The 16,969-nt window shown below is 37.7% G+C and overlaps 1 protein-coding gene across 2 annotated transcripts; it reads left to right on the top strand.

Annotated features, from left to right (window-relative positions):
* Window positions 1-1,292: 1,292 nt before the first annotated feature.
* Window positions 1,293-16,772, top strand: jar (Myosin heavy chain 95F jaguar). Of its 2 annotated transcripts, XM_012371491.2 has the most exons (18): window positions 1,293-1,452; window positions 8,266-8,460; window positions 8,918-8,991; window positions 9,082-9,211; window positions 9,307-9,471; window positions 9,624-10,036; window positions 10,303-10,562; window positions 10,734-10,891; window positions 10,973-11,137; window positions 11,539-11,762; window positions 11,935-12,126; window positions 12,259-13,242; window positions 13,786-13,928; window positions 14,593-14,637; window positions 15,101-15,221; window positions 15,300-15,417; window positions 15,599-15,811; window positions 15,968-16,772. In XM_012371491.2, exons 2-18 carry the CDS (start codon window positions 8,280-8,282, stop codon window positions 16,117-16,119), a joined length of 3,738 nt encoding a protein of 1,245 aa, XP_012226914.1. In that variant the 5' UTR covers window positions 1,293-1,452; window positions 8,266-8,279; the 3' UTR covers window positions 16,120-16,772. The 2 variants fall into 2 exon arrangements, with proteins under 2 accessions (XP_012226914.1, XP_067206216.1); XM_067350115.1 differs by lacking the exon at window positions 14,593-14,637.
* Window positions 16,773-16,969: the final 197 nt, after the last annotated feature.

The raw sequence follows: 16,969 nt of genomic DNA, 5'->3' as shown, positions 1-16,969 counted from the left end.
TATCCGCAAGGATGACTGAACCGCACAGTCATTTGGGATTAGCAAATCCACGGACCTGAGCTCACACACTGCGCTCATACATACACATATACACTTAAACTCACATTAACACATACACACAATAATTAAAAAAAATTGTGAATTATATTTGGATAAGAGTCGACCAAAATAGGCACAGCTCTTAACGGAGCCCTTTATATTAAATAAAAAACCACATCGTACTTGATAGATGATGTTTTATAAAATAAAAAATAATATATAAATAAAATAACTGTAAAAAGTTATTATAAAGAGAATTACGAATTATGAATAAAGAGATATTATATTATTAATTTAAAAAATGTGATTTGAGATTTATTTTAATTTTATTTTATTAATAAAATTGATATTACTGATAATATATTGATATAAAAATTATTTTGAATAGTGCATATAAATAGTAAGGATTGTGACATCTTATTTTAATTTCAGACTACAAATATAAAACGATAAATTTATATACTTGATCGAAACCATTTTATTTGAGTTTTACAGCATTTTACAGTCTTTTATATTAAAAAGTGCTATGTTAATATTTTGAATATGACAAAATGTTGAAAATTATTTTATCAGATGCGGACATTGCAATAATCAATTAGTGTCAAACAAGCGAGATATCTCCTCCCTTTTTTCACTGTCATTTCTTTTTTCCCATCGTTCTTTGTTCATTATTTATCACTATCGTTGTCAATCACTGGCGAGTGAACACGACCAATTCAGTGCAAGAATGACGTAAGTTCATAATTTATAAGATCCACATTGATTATGAGTAATTCAACCTCACAATTTATAGGCTCATCTCGTTCTTTATTTCGAATCTCTCGATTCTACACGATATTTTATGCCATCGCGACATATCTACGATATCTACATATTTGCGATATCAAATCATTATTGATACTAGTAATGCGATAATACCAGAGCGATATAATGATCCCATTCAATAAATTAAGTTTTATATTAATTATAAAAATTTTTATTTTTTTAGATTTGCTTCGCATTAAGAATCTCTCGTGTTTGCTTGATTTTTATTCTTTTAATTTCAAGATCGCGACATAATTGGCAACAATACCAAAGAGTGATCTAATAAATCTAGAATTTGTAAGATCACAAATTTACTTAATTCTTGCGCTTTATTAAAATTATTCACGAATCTTCCGGTGCTGCTCGACATTGTGAGGTAATTTCAAGACCAGGTACCAGCGCAGGCGACGGCAACGCGCGATCTACTTGCTGGTACGATCACCTTCTGCCGCGTGGCACCGACGGAAACAGCCGTGGATCTCCGAGCTCGCTTGCTCATTCGCTCGCCGCTCTAAAGCAGCCGTCGTGCCGACAGTTACATGTTGGATTTTGTGCCGTGCGTATAGTTTCGTCGTCCCGGCTGGCTAGCTGTCTTCGCTCGGCGAGACGGTGAGTAAACCTGCCCTTTAATCGCATCTTACCTGTCTGTCCGTTGAAATCGATACGCGAAACGTGCAATTTCTTATCAGAACGCGGTCACGCGTTTATTGCGTCGAAAGCGATTATTTACATCCTTCCTCGAATGTATGTATTATTTCGACAGGTGTAACCGGTAATATTGTCCTCGTGTAATGTCGCGATCGTCGTTGATGAATGTATTTCGACTTCGAAAATAAAGTAAGAATAATAAAACCGGCATGTATCAGTCATTGAACAAATCGGAGCAATTTGTTGTTCGGACACCGGAATACGATAAGAATTTTGGAGAACTACGCGTATTCTAGAAATATAAATAATTAATAACATATTTATTGTTTTATATAAGAATATTTTATTGTGTAATAATATTTTTAATTTATCTATTTTGAAGGACATTCCGAAAAATTATTGTTAATTATTATCACAACGCCAAATTGCTCGATAAAAATGATTGAACAGAGCACGGCCGAGTTTTACGTAATTCAATTGTCGTACTCTTCTTACGACGTTCGAGAAAGTCCGCGAGCAGGAATGAAAAATCGTGGTGGGAATTTTTGTGCGTCGCCAGTTTATCTAGTCCGTGATTAGGAGAGTGGAACGCGAGCGTGGTGCGCGCGGGCAGGTGCAACGCGCTGATGCAAAAGCGCGGCGCGGCGCAGCGCGCGTGTGAATTAGTGTGTGAACCTGCATAAGCACCTCCGCGTAAAGCACCTCGTAAAACTATCCGGGGAACGAAAAAGGGGAACCATGGAAAATTGCTCGTGGGCTTGCGCGTAATGCGCAATGACGATGCCGCATACGCTCGCACGCTCGCGAAACATCATCGATTGCGAAACAGGCGCGAACGCGGATGACTGCTTTTGCAAACCACCGCACCGGCCGTATAATTACGGTCATCGTGGTTGCGACGTGTGTGCGTTTTCCACACGCGAGTTCTCGCAACCGCATCCCTTCCGCAGAAAGAGAAAGCAACGTTCCCAGACCTCAGTGATAACGATATTGTCTGATAACGGTGCCCGAAAAGTACTCTTTTTTAGATAAGCCTAATAAAATGAATTTTAGTAAAAATAATTCCGCTTAAACTTACAATTCGTTCTTTCTGTGCTTCGATTTTTCCAACACGATTCATTAATTTTTAGCATCAATATTATTTCGATATTAAAAGTGTTAAAATTGTTGTGATGTCAGAATTTGATTACTGTTTATTTCTAATTACTTCTCTTGTATTTCTCATCGCGGAGCGCACCGAATTATTACGAGCAATATAATGTCGCTTTCTTAAGGAGAGCTTTTGTGCAATCATTCATACTATACGTCATATTAATTGCGAGCTGCGCCGCTGTTCTTAATCGAGATACTTAAGTCGATTCCTCGAAATTCTTCCCACAATTATTATTCGACGAGATGTTGTCAACATGCGAGTTGTATATATTTCGTGTAATCACGATTCATTTCAAATCTCGGAACATTGGTTTATCCCGAAGTGTTTGCGACACAATCAGATCATTGTCTGACAATATTTTTTTTTTATGTATTCTTCGAACGTCAGCGATATCCAACCGCAAAAAAAAACGTCGAATTAGCTTTGTACATTATTCTGAGATTGCAACTTACGATCGAGCAAATTCAAAACAATACGCTCGCGTATTCCGTCGTATTTGTATTGTCCGCTGTTCCCGACGCGTGCGAAAGTCATCGAAATCGGAGACAGTGGGATAACGGCGAGCCTCGTTATCATTCTTTAGCGAAAGTAACGCGGCGAAAGTGAGCCAACAGACAGAATTGAAATTATTCTGTGCGCGCGCGCAAGTCTAAAAAAAAAAAGTCTTATTGTCGTTTAACAGATCTCTTAGCGACCGTGTAATGTACGACGATGAATCAAGTGTTACGCAACCGCGGAAAAAGAACGATTCTATATATGTGTATATAGGTGGGCGCACTGCCGTGAGAGACGAGGACGCCCGTGACTCATGCACGATCTCGATCGTGTGCACTTAAATGTGAATCGTGACCACTTCCGATGGAGTCGTTTATCAAGCTATTATCGATTCTCTTTGGAGAATAAATCGCCGGCTGAAAATTTGCATATCAATTCTCGTTATTATTAACTTTTATCCCTAACAGCATCGCGAAAGACGCATTATCAAATTAATGATAATATTCAAGAAGTTGATGTAATTTTTTAGAGATTTGTTTCGAAAAGCGTACATTGTTGATTAATAATTTATACATGAATTATCAATTATGTTTAATAATAATATTGTAAAATAATATACCGTTAGATCAGGAGAGCAATTAGTATTTGTAATTATATCGCAAGATTTATTGAGAATTGGTGTTTATTAAAATTTTTCGAGCTAGATCGAAATAAGGTGGTCTGAACTCATTTGCAAAACACATCGCATTAATCGGTGCAAAATGCTGCCGAGCGGAACTCGGTGCAAATGGGATATCGCGGGACCGAAAGCTCGACCCACTGCACTCGATCTAATCACCAAGTGCTCTTGATAACGACGACGGTGCGAAGGTTGTTCCAATTAATGTTAAATGGCGTAAAACGACGAAATGTCTCGCCATGATCAAACCTGTCGCACGGTGACATTATGAATTCATTATAATTAAACCGTGTTTGGTCGCGCGCAAAATTTGATGAAATAATTTTATTTCATTCTAAGAATGACTTATTGTAACTTTTTGAATTTAAATTTTAGATATAAATTTAAGTTAATTTTATATTTTACTTTATTTATTTTATACGTTTTATTTGTCTCTTATTTTTTTATTGTTTATTAATTGGCACTAACATGTTAATATTATTGTCCAAAAGATTGCAATTCAATGTATATTATTTTTATAAGAAAATATATAATTTTTATGTACGGAAATTGTGGTATAACTTATTTAGAGAGTGAAGTAGATTTTTCTTGTTTTATTATAATCTTGTCAGATTTCCGTATTTTTCGTTCTCAAGTGCCATTAAGAACAATAATGATAAATAAGAATATTAAAGATATAATTGATAATTCTTTGGAAAAATTGAGTCGCTATTTGTGCTAGTGTATCGTTAGTTCACTTATCATAATTCTTGGCATATATGCTAACATAAATTGAAATTCAGGGACGTTGTCTTTTTTTTTTTGTGTGTTGACTACGGGATTCGGTACGGGAAATTCGTGCGCGCGCTCACGCGTGTCTCCTTGTTTCTGTATGCCAGTCCCACCTGCCGTTTCCTGCTTCCTATCGTCGCGCCTCTTTCATTCCCTTTCGCCCGGGCCCTTTCGTTGAATGAGGGGCCTGTCGCGCGACATGCCACGCACCTCCCTACGCAAAGTGCATTCGGAATTGAAGGCTTGACCTCGGCAAGCGCGATTATCCGCGAGAGTAAGGTTGCGCGGAATGAAGGTGGAGAAAATAAACCGCACCTTATCGCGAAGAAAATAAACCACGCCTTATCGCAAAGAGAACAATACGCGACAGCTCGATTTAACGTCTATCGGAAAAAAAGAGACCGAGTCCTCCGTGCAAAAAGGCCGAGATCGATAGCACTGTAGCATTCGCTCTACCGCAAATTTAAGAAAAAAAAAAAAAAAAAAGATTAACGACGACGGAAGAGAGGCAAGAAAGACGATGCAACATCTGGACGTTACGGTTTCTGCAGCTATATAGTAGAAGGTGAACGAACCGATCCGAACGATTCCTCGCTTCTCTCTTTCTCTCATTTTCTATCTCTGTTTCCCTCTCTTTCTCTCCTTCTCTTCGCGATGCATCTTGCTCTCGTGGCACGCAGAAAATTGCCTCTTAACATGCTTAGACACCGCGTAACAACGCTGCAGCATTGTTTGCTTCATTCGGCCGCGTCGTTTCGGTAGCTGTCGATTAAATTCGAGCAGGCAGTTTGACTATCGTACCCGTTACGTCATGCCGTGATGCGCTCGTTCCGCGGGATTAGCGCGGTGCAAAACGATGCGCCCGTCACCGTCTCGCGCGATGTCCTGAGGATCGATGCAAGGATTTACCGGTGGCTTTTACCGTTACGATATCTCTAACGGGATGCGGGGAATATGAGAGGAGGAACAAGGCAATTTCTCGCGCTTTCCAGATCGGCCGCGCAGTTCCAGCTGCTGACTTGACAATCTCGGTATTACGCTGTCGAGCGACAATTGCAATGAAACTTTTCATTTTCAGTTCTAACGAGCTGCATAACGAGTTTCATAACATTTTGACCTTATAGTTAGATATTTTATTTTAATTTAATCTAACTATATTAAAATAAAATATTTTGTATAATATAAATGATATAATTGGAATATGTAATATAAGCAATAGAGATTTGATTTCAATTTAGCGTAATAAATAAAAAGTTATAAAATAAAATTAATTCTGATTTCTATAGCGCCTCGCATTTTCGCGTTACGCGTATCGGATGCGTTTGCGTGTAAACGACGGAGTTGATATATCGTGTTGTGCGATGCACATGACAAATACGGACGAGGGACTTTTTCAAAATTCTGTCACAATACGCTGTGCATGGCGCGCGTAAAACGCGGAACGCAGTAGCTTGTGACGACCTTTGATCACGCAGTGACTGTCGATTGTCGAATACTCGTAACGCTGGAAAATATACGGAACAGTGGCTATTTTGTGAGAACGACAGCGTTTTGTGCCTTTGCGTCCGTGATTTTATCATCGCTTCTATGCCACCTGCATTGAGCGTGTCCGCTGCGCAGGCTGAACTCGAAAATTATTGCAAAAATAGCGTTACGTAATCAAGAAAATTGTCTCCGGAGAAATAGATAAAAATACAGGAGTTGATGAGCAGTAGTGTTATTTTGCAAAAGAAAAAGAAATAGTTTGAGTAATATAAAATTTTATATTTATCAACACGGACACTTTGAAATATTTACATAAAGTGTGTGTGTGTGTCTCGAGTTTATTATATTTTCTTTTATCTCAGAATTTTTTCAACATATAAAAATAATCTCAAAAATAGCTTTTTAAATGGAGAAATGGAATAGTATAATTATTTTATATTTTATATAAATTAACATTTATAATTCAACATTGATGCGAGAAACATGTAGTATAATTTAGCAAATAAAACATAATCTGACGATGAAAAGTTTGCTGTTCTAAAAAAAAGTAAAAGTAAACACACACATGTGTTGCAATTGCACCGTGCAGTTTCGTCAATGAGTAATGGATTATTTCGTCGCAATGTGCCTCATTGCTTATCTCGATAACATGTCATGATAAGCGATAAGTGCAAGCTCGGAATTTCAATTTTTGCGTAGCCCAAACGTAGAGAAATCACTAAAATATAAATGGTATTAGCATGAATATCGCTTTATGTAAATTTTCAACCGACGACAATTGTTAAATTTTAATTTTTGCTCTTATCACAGAATTATCTTATACAATTTCATTAAAGCATATATAGGATGCCTCAAATTCACCGACATTAATTTTGCAGTTTTTCAAATACATTAAAAAGGTTTTGAGGGACTGCGAAATTTGATTAAACAAGTTTTTATTCTACAAGCCAAAGTTAAGAATATTTTTAATTTTAAGACTGAAATGTGTGATAAAAATTTACATGTAATTCTGAAGCATTCGTTGACTAAATGCTGTTCAGAATTTCCTCTTCGGAATCCATGTTTTGAATGTCGCTTTATTCGAGAAGACTACATTGTTCTAATCACGGTCGAAATTTTCTTCTGCAGGTGCGTCTGCTATCGATATGCTTTTCGAAAAGTAATGGTTTGAGGAAAAGTTTTAATTGACACATTATTGTATTAATATCAATATTGACGTTTATATTTCTTTTTAAAAGCATTCCACGTTAAGAACATTTCCATGTTATATATTCTGATAACGCATTGATAAACGTAATCATTTATCTATAGTTATTTAAGCCCACGAGAAATCTTTGACTATCGCTAACCTTCATGCGACCAATCCTCACCTTTATCGACCGTGACGGCACTTTTGTTGCTTCTTCCGTCAATAATGCCTAGCTTTGAATAAGAAACGAGGCCTGGATGAGTGCTAAAAATCATCATTCTGCATACGTGATAGAGCGCCGGAAGCCAAGACGGACGATCCGTTCGCCGGAAACTTTTCTGATGGAAAGTGGCGACAAGGGGGAACGAAGAGAGAGAGAGAAGAAAGTGTTGCGCCAACAAAAACTGTCGTCGACAATTTACGTTCTATAAGTGGCAATGATTTACGGATTCATTCAGCTGGCGCTCAGCTCGTTGATTGCTCGCACAGCGAATCTTAACGAGAAACTGCTGTTTTACATTGAATAATCCCGCGAGATTACCGGATGTCATTTTAACTATAGATTTCTCGTCCAATTTGTAACCGATTTTTGCTTAACAAAGAAATCGTCGTCATTCACTGCAATTGTTCAATTTCTCACATTATCCGCGTATTTTCGCAATAAATTTTTGGCTTTAAATTGAATTTGTAAAGTTACAAATTATTCAATACGTTTAAATAATTAATGGCTTGAAAATTATTGAAAAAATATTGATTTTTAAAAGAGAACTCTATATTCTTGGTCACCAATACCTCTTATAAGTAATTATGTACTGTATCTTGTTAGAATTATAATATTGATATCATACACATTGTTGTATGCAATTATATTGTTATATGTAATTATTTATATTGTTGTGCGTAATTACTATGCACTTTCTACCGAATACAGATGCTGCAGATTAAAGTAATGATAGAAAATTGTGGGACGCATTGTTTTGACCGTGGAAACTCTTTTTCCAGAGTAAAGCTCCGGGATGGAGAACCAGCAGGTATGGGTACGGGACGCCCAGGAGGGCTTCATTATCGGAAAATTCACAGACATGGTGGACGGAGACGCTCTAATCGTACCACTCAATCCGAAATATCCACAACGCACCTGTCCGCTGGACGAAGTGTATCCCGCTGGCGAATACACCAAAGATGTCGAGGATAATTGTAAATTTTATTTTTTGTTTGTAGCATATCGCCGTTTTTAACGCTTGAGAAATTTCTCGATTTTACGTTACGTAAAATTAATAAAAATGAAGGAGAAAATCAGTTTCTTGACTGCATAATATCAGTTAAATTTGTCACGGTTTGTTACGATTATGGCGCGATGTTATAATTTTTAATAGCTATAATTTCTCGTTAAAAATATATTATTGAAAATAAATAAAAATTTCTACGCGCCGCAAACGTTAAGAAAAGAGAACAAAGAGAATGGAGTGAAACGATACGTTAGCGCCCGTTTACCTGTGATTCCCTGGATTGTTATACACCGTGACGAACTTGTTTCGCGTCCGGCTTATCAGGGGCTACGATCGCGCGCGGTTACGCTCGCTTCTCACGCGACTTTCGCTCTTCAGGCACTTTCGCTGATTTTTTTCTATATCTCTAAATTGCTCTCTCATAGGCGCCCTGATGTACCTGAACGAGGCCACGCTGCTGAACAATATACGCACTCGTTACTTCAAGGATAGAATATACGTGAGTAATTGCGATGCTTAAAGAACGTTGTCACGCTGATTCACGTTGCCGAAACTCTGAATCGTCCGTTATTGTGCTATTTAATTGCAGACTTACGTCGCCAACATTCTCATAGCCGTGAATCCATATTATGAGGTGAAAGATCTCTACTCGCCGCAGACCATTAAGGCTTATCAGGGAAAATCTTTAGGCGAAACGCCGCCGCATGTTTTCGCCATCGGTACGATACACATTCTTTTTCTCTCCTTCCGTTCGTTAATTCACTCTAAACTGTGGTGCAGAATGAGAGAGATTCTTTATTCTTTATCTTTGCAGGCGACAAAGCGTTCCGCGACATGAAAGTGCTGAAACAATCCCAGAGCATTATCGTATCCGGCGAATCGGGAGCCGGGAAGACCGAGTCGACCAAGTATCTTCTGCGATACCTCTGCGATCTTTGGGGCTCAAAGGCTGGACCGATCGAACAGAAGATCCTCGACGGTAAGGAGAGAGAGCGATAATTAAAATAATAAAGGATAGAATTAAATAATAAGTTGAATAATAAGTAATTGAGAAATAATTCGCTACTCGAAGAATACAAAGCCAAACGTGACAAAATTGAGCGTTTTTTTTTTTACAATTTATTCACGCAGCAAATCCGGTGTTGGAAGCGTTCGGCAATGCAAAGACGAAGCGCAACAACAATAGCTCACGCTTCGGGAAATTTATGGAGGTGCACTTCGACTCCAAGTGCCAGGTGGTCGGCGGCTACATCTCTCACTACTTGCTGGAGAAGTCTCGTGTATGCCTGCAGAGTCCAGATGAGCGAAACTATCACGTATTCTATATGATGTGTGCCGGTGCGCCGGCCGATTTACGCGCAAAATTGGGCATCACTAAGCCCGACGACTTCCATTATTTGAGGAACGGCTGCACCCAATACTTCTGTGACGCGAGCTCGGAGAAGCGGCTGAATGAGGCGCAAAAGAGCCGCGAGCAGCTGCAGAAGGGCAGTCTTCGCGACCCTATTTTGGACGACGTCGAGGGATTCAACGCTATCGATCAGGCATGCTTGTGAAATCTTTTTTAATATTTGGTGCAAATCTCTCAAATATCTCTTCTGAATATTTAAAATTTTTTAAAAATACTTTATATACCTTTAATATTTCAAAAATTCTAAAAAGGATCAAAATTTTCAAGTGACATGTATCGTCTCTTCGCGCTTGTAATAAATTTCTAAATTTCTCAACAAATTTTCTAACCGTTTCTTTTAAATTGATAAAAATATATTTCTTCATCGCGCATTAATTTATTGTTTTAACTCTATCAAAGGCGTTCACTCGACTCGGCCTAGCGGACGCGGAACGCATGGAGATCTACACGATGGTGGCGGCGGTGCTTCACCTCGGCAACATCACATTCGAGGACAATCCGGAGGATACCAAGGGCGGTTGCAGGATAAACGGTGGCTCGGAAAGGGCGGTGGTGATATCCGCGAAATTACTGGGAGTGGATCCCGAAGAGTTACGGCAGGCTTTAGTCTCAAAAGTGATGCAGACTAGCCGGGGTGGCATCAAAGGAACCGTCATTATGTGAGTACTCGAACAGAACAAACATTCTGATTAGCATCTTTTTGTTATTATTTTATATTTATTATATTTTTACTATTTTTATTACTTTCATTGAATTGTAATATTTTTTTAAGTTTATATTCCATTGCGATCTTCCGATCGTTTTTATCAATCCGTTCAATCACGATATAGGGTACCCCTGAAAGTTTACGAGGCTAATAACGCGAGGGACGCTCTAGCCAAGGCCATTTATAGCAAACTGTTCGATCACATTGTCGCACGAATTAACAAAAGCATACCGTTCAAGGCTTCGAGTTACTACATCGGCGTGTTGGATATCGCCGGATTCGGTGAGCGAATTATTTGCAATCGCTAAACTTTCATGTTTTAATAGAATGGCAACGCGAATTTTCTTTTCTATGTGTTTGTAGAATATTTCAAAGTCAACAGTTTCGAACAGTTTTGCATAAATTATTGCAACGAAAAGCTCCAACAGTTCTTCAACGAGCGAATTCTGAAGTACGAGCAGGAACTTTATGCTCGAGAATCCTTGAACGTCCCTAAAATCTCCTACGTTGATAATCAGGACTGCATTGGTGAGTAAAAAATCAAAATTACAAATAATCTAAAAATTAAATCCTGATTTTTTTTGTAAAATAAAAAATTAAAAATTATTTGATTCATATTAATTATAAATTACAAATTAACTTACATGATTCGCCAAATAATAAAGTATTCTGGTTATTCTGTTATTTTTATTACAAAAATAATTGAGATTATTAATTTTATTTTATCTAATTATATCTTATTCCACAAAAAATAGAGTGGTTTGAAAATTGTTCGATTTTCGTCTTGAAAAGTGTTTCCTAGTTTTTGTAGAGTAGTGTGCAATTAAATGACTTTAAAGTGATTCTATTTAAGATAATTATATCACGAATAAAATAATATTTCTACATATAGGTTTTAAGAATAAATCGTGAATCATGCTAACTTTCAGATTTGATCGAGTCAAAGAATACGGGTATCTTCAGCCTGTTGGACGAGGAATCGAAACTGCCGACTCACAGCTTCGCGCATTTCACCAACGAGGTTCACCGCGCCTGGAGTGGTCACTTCCGCATCACATTACCGCGAACGTCACGATTGAAGGCTCATCGAGAATTACGAGACGACGAGGGCTTCGTGATTCGCCATTACGCCGGCGGTGTCTGCTATCAAACGGTATAATAGCATTATTGTCCAGGAAACAGCAAACACGCAAAAAGCGTCATAAAAGCGTTCAAACCAAGTCAACATTTCTTTTTTTTTTAGACATGTTTGAATTTTTGCGTTAGAAAATTTTTTAGCTGTACATGAAACTCTATATAACTGAGTTCACATCTCGATCTTGTAGAATCAATTCATCGAGAAGAACAACGATGCGCTGCACGCTTCCCTGGAGGCGCTTATTCAAGAGAGCGGCAGTAAATTCCTCAGGACGCAGTTCGCCAATCATTCTTTACAGAAGGGGAAGCTCACCTTTATCAGCGTCGGCAGTAAATTTAAAACACAGCTCGGTGAACTCATGGACAAGTTGAAGAGTAATGTAAGGATATCATCTTTCTCGAATTTACGTGATTTCTTAATTTCTAGCAATTCTTATTCTTTGAAGTAAAAATTTGAATTTTTGTTTAAATATTTTATCTTCAAAAATTTATATTCTCGTTAATATTTTTAGGGAACAAACTTCATACGATGCATCAAGCCGAACAGCGAGATGGTGGCACATCAGTTCGACGGAAACAGTATTATGAACCAGCTGCGCTGCTCGGGGATGACGTCGGTACTGGAGTTGATGGAGCACGGCTATCCCAGCCGGGTGCCGTTCCATGAGCTCTACAACATGTACAAGTCTTACTTGCCGCCGGAACTCGCTAAACTCGACCCGCGTTTCTTCTGCGAGGCGCTGTTGCACAGTTTGAAGCTGAATCAGAAGGATTTCAAGTTCGGGATCACTCGGGTCTTCTTCAAACCAGGCAAGTTTGCGGAATTCGATCGGATTATGAGATCGGATCCGGAGAATTTGCGCAGACTGGTCGCCAATGTGAAGAAGTGGCTGTTGCGCTCGCGCTGGAATAAAGTTCAGTTCTGCGCGTTATCAGTGATCAAGCTGAAGAATAAGATCGTCTATCGGCGGCAGCATTTAATCGTGCTGCAGAAGACGGCGCGGATGTACATCGCGCGGAAGCAGCACCGACCGCGGATACGCGGTATCGTAAAGATTAAGAATCTGCGAAAGCAGCTGACGCGGATGGAGGAGACCGCGGGGCAGCTGAAGAATCGCGAGCGATCGACGCAAGATATGAAGAGGCTCGACGACGATCTGGAGGCGGCCATACGCAAAATCAGGGACAACCCAAGGATCGCGCCGGCGGAGATTGACGGTCTCTACACGTCTTTGGTGAATCAGATGAACAAGCAAATGGCTACGCTCCAGGATATGGTGAAGCAGCAGAAAGTCGCTGAGGAACAGGCGAGACTGAAAAAGATCCAGCAGGAGCTCGAACTGGAGAAAAATCGAAAAGAGGAGGAAGAGCGCAGGAAGAGGGAAGAAGAGGAAAACAGAAGAAAGAAGTTCGAAATGGAGGCCAGAAGAAAGATAGAGGAAGAGCAAAGACGGAAGCAAGAAGAAGAGGATCAAAAAACCGCGGTTGCTCTTCAGGTTAGCCAAATTTTTAATGATTATTTAATTAATCTTGAAAATAATTATTTAATTATTTTCATAATTATTTTATTAATCTTGAAAAATGATTAATATAACAATTGGAAATAATTTAATTCATTTCTATACATATATATATATATATTTTGTCTGAAAGATAAATCGACGAGAAAATAATATTAATTTAATAAAAAATTATCAGACAATAGTACTGAAGCAATATTGATACTGTTATTTGAGATTAGTCGCTTAACGATTAGTAGATAGAGCTTAAATGATTTGTCGAGCGCAATAAAAATAACACTTGTTTTATAAGAAAAAATTTAACAATGATAACACAAAATGAAACAATAGATTGATATAATATAATCGCGTCGAAACAGTTGTGTCACATCTACCTGTTGTTGGAACGTTCCTCTTCTCGATATCATTTTGAATCAGACGAATAGTGATTTGATATAAATATGAATTTTATGGACATGGAAATTAGCGCAATATCGATACCACATTTCGATACCACATTTGACATTTTATTATTTAAAGGCGGAATTGGCAAAGGAAGCCATGGAAGAGACTCGGTTTCGAGAGTTGCTCGAGCAAGAAAGAAGAGATCACGAATTGGCTGTCAGACTTGCACAAGAATCCAACGGACAGGTGGAGGAGGATTCACCGCCGCCTGTACGAAGGTGAGAATGAATAAATTTAAAAACGATCGATTTTAAATGGTAAATTAATTTATGCCAATAAATATGTTGCGTGGTTTAAGCAATCTTTAAAATATTACAAGTAAATATTAAGCAGATGTTCAGCACGTTAAAAACGTCGAATTAATGTAATAATCTGCGCATGCCAATATTTGCAAACGGAGTTGCTCGCAAATAATTAACGTTTATCGATTAATTAACACTTTCGCGGCCGTTCACGTATTTTTATGTTTATACTTCGATATAGGTCAGAAGCCGGTCACATAATTTTACGTTTATTGTTTTTTGTATCATTGTATTAAGTCGTGTAATATGAAATGTCGGATTTTACATCAGTTTAATATAATAGAACGGCTTTGAGCGTTGAGTAGAGCCGAATATATAACAATCGCGAAAGTGTTAAGTAGTAAAGATATTAAATAACGATAGAACGCAATTGATATCGCTCGAAAGTTTTTATTTAATTGTAAATTAATATCTCACGATTGATAACGTGAAATCAATGATTGTTACCGTATTGTAGAAACACTGTAATATGCCATTGCAAAACATTATTGCATCGTAAAAGCAGAAATAAGATGTTATATAGTTATTTATTTATATTGTTACTGTATTTCTTGTTAAAATCTTGTTTAAAATCACGCAGCGGCTCCGACGTACGAGTGCCAACAAACAACAACAGGCTTATGAGGTATTGTATTTATTCGGGTTCTTGCATGAACGACTAACGGCTAGTGAGATTTAACTTCCCTTTTAAACAAATTAACACTCGTCGCACACAGTGCATTATTTTTCATCAACCGATTCTTCGGTAACTTTTATTCGATAAGTAAATAATTTTCTATCAAAGAAAGTTAGTTAGATAGTTATGTATTTATCACTTGAAGAATCTGTCATAAAAAATATTACGATGAATAACTAATAAAATAGTTAACTAATAAAATAACAAAAAACTAATTAAATTTAATAAAATATTATTTAATAAAAACACTTGATCGCACGATTCACTTAATTTCAGCATGTACTTTTGGCTTTCTTGTAGATTAACATCAAAACGCTGTGCATTTTGGCGCTTAGAATACTTCATCGAAAGTTATGTGTTATGAAGTCGTCATTATATATTATTTTCTAATAAATGTTTGCTCGCGATGTAGATCGGAGCAGGTGCGCAACCAGCAAGCGGCTATGAGCAACAAAAAATATGATTTGTCCAAGTGGAAGTATTCGGAACTGCGAGATGCAATCAATACATCCTGCGACATCGAATTACTGGAGGTACAATGCATCGTATTGATTAGATAAAATTTAGGATTAGATTATTTCATCTTATTAACAATATTTTTTTTATTCTAGGCTTGCCGTCACGAGTTTCACCGTAGACTGAAAGTTTATCACGCCTGGAAGGCGAGAAATCGCAGGAGGACCACCATGGACGAAAACGAGAGAGCGCCAAAATCCATCATGGAAGAAGGTGAATTATTATAATAATGGATAAAATACGATAATGATTATATTTAATAATAAACTAAAATGCATTGAATTATGACGAATAATAGTAAATTAATGACGACTGCGACTAGTTAATATTGCGATTGACTTGGAAATGATATTTATTAGCAAATTTATTAGCGGCGAATAATTGCGCTTTTTAGCCGCGAAAACAACGAGGACACCAATGAAACAGCAGATAGTCGAATCGTCGCAGAGATACTTCCGCATCCCCTTTGTACGTTCCTCCGCAGCCGGGCAGCAGGACAATACGCACGGCGGCAAGAGGGGATGGTGGTACGCGCATTTCGACGGACAGTATGTGGCACGGCAGATGGAACTTCATCCCGATAAACCACCCATACTTCTCGTAGCAGGTATGAATGTCTAACTACAGAAGATTTTTAATAATTGAGCTAATTTTCAATTTGAGGCTTAATGTAAATTTTTTAAAATTACATATGTCCATTTTGTGCTGAAGTATATCTTTCTTCGTTCTTACGGGAGTGGAAAATCCTTTTTCTGTTTATTAGGTATCGATGATATGCAAATGTGCGAATTAAGCCTGGACGAGACCGGATTAACGAGGAAACGAGGTGCCGAGGTCCTGGAACACGAATTCAATCGCGAATGGGAGAAGTACGGTGGTAAACCGTATGTACCACCGTGCGATCGCAAGAAATAAGGAATTTGCTAAGGAGAATTTGTCAGGAGAAGGATTGTTCTTCTCCCTGTCTTGTCGTGAAAAACGCGTAAAAATTTGACGATATTTACATATTTTACATAGTATTTTATCCGCGATGCGTGTACACTCGAGAATGCATCGCCGATTCTGTGCCTTGCAAATGTGTGCCTTGTTTACTGCACAACACGGCCGATAAATTTTTCATTGATATAAGGATATATCGAATCTTTGTCAGAGAAAAAGAATCCTATTTTCCTAGAATCTGGCATCTTTTGCCATTTTTAGCCGTTATCAATTAATCGTATTTCGCAACACGTTTAATACAATTACGATGATAAAACAAGGATTATTGCGCTAGAGAACAATATGTGCGACTGGCGATATATAATGAATTACTTTTCGATATATAATAAATTATACTTTCTTGCAATGAAATGTTTACATCTCCAAACATTTATAAGCAAGTTCGAATAGAGATTGCAAGAAGATATAGTTGAGGTTCCTTGCGTTAAGCTTATACAACGTCGATATGCACTTCCGAACTAGAAATAATCTTATTATTTATAAGAACCGTGTCTACACATAAACAAACAAACAGATAAACACACACACACACACACACACACACACACACACACACACACACACACACATTAATTTAGTAGTTATGATATTTACTAGAAAAATCATTCCGAATAATAATTAATAAAAAAACGCTGGAAAAATGACTGAAACGATGTGTATTGTAATAATGCCGAATGATTGTCCGAGGAAACATAACGATATACATTAGTCGCATTGAATTTGGTAAACATTTTTGTGGTGAATACATAAAACTATATAAAATGAT

This window comes from Linepithema humile, chromosome 2 (genome assembly GCF_040581485.1).
Source record: "Linepithema humile isolate Giens D197 chromosome 2, Lhum_UNIL_v1.0, whole genome shotgun sequence".
Taxonomy (NCBI): Eukaryota; Metazoa; Arthropoda; class Insecta; order Hymenoptera; family Formicidae; genus Linepithema; species Linepithema humile.
This window is presented reverse-complemented; position numbering and strand designations above follow the sequence as displayed.

Coding starts and splice junctions, on each gene's coding strand:
- jar (XM_012371491.2), top strand. CDS start 8,280: ATGGAGAACCAGCAGGTATGGGTACGGGACGCCCAGGAGGGCTTCATT. Junction 9,212..9,306: donor GCCGCATGTTTTCGCCATCG/GTACGATACACA, acceptor TTATCTTTGCAG/GCGACAAAGCGTTCCGCGAC. Junction 10,563..10,733: donor ATCAAAGGAACCGTCATTAT/GTGAGTACTCGA, acceptor ATCACGATATAG/GGTACCCCTGAAAGTTTACG.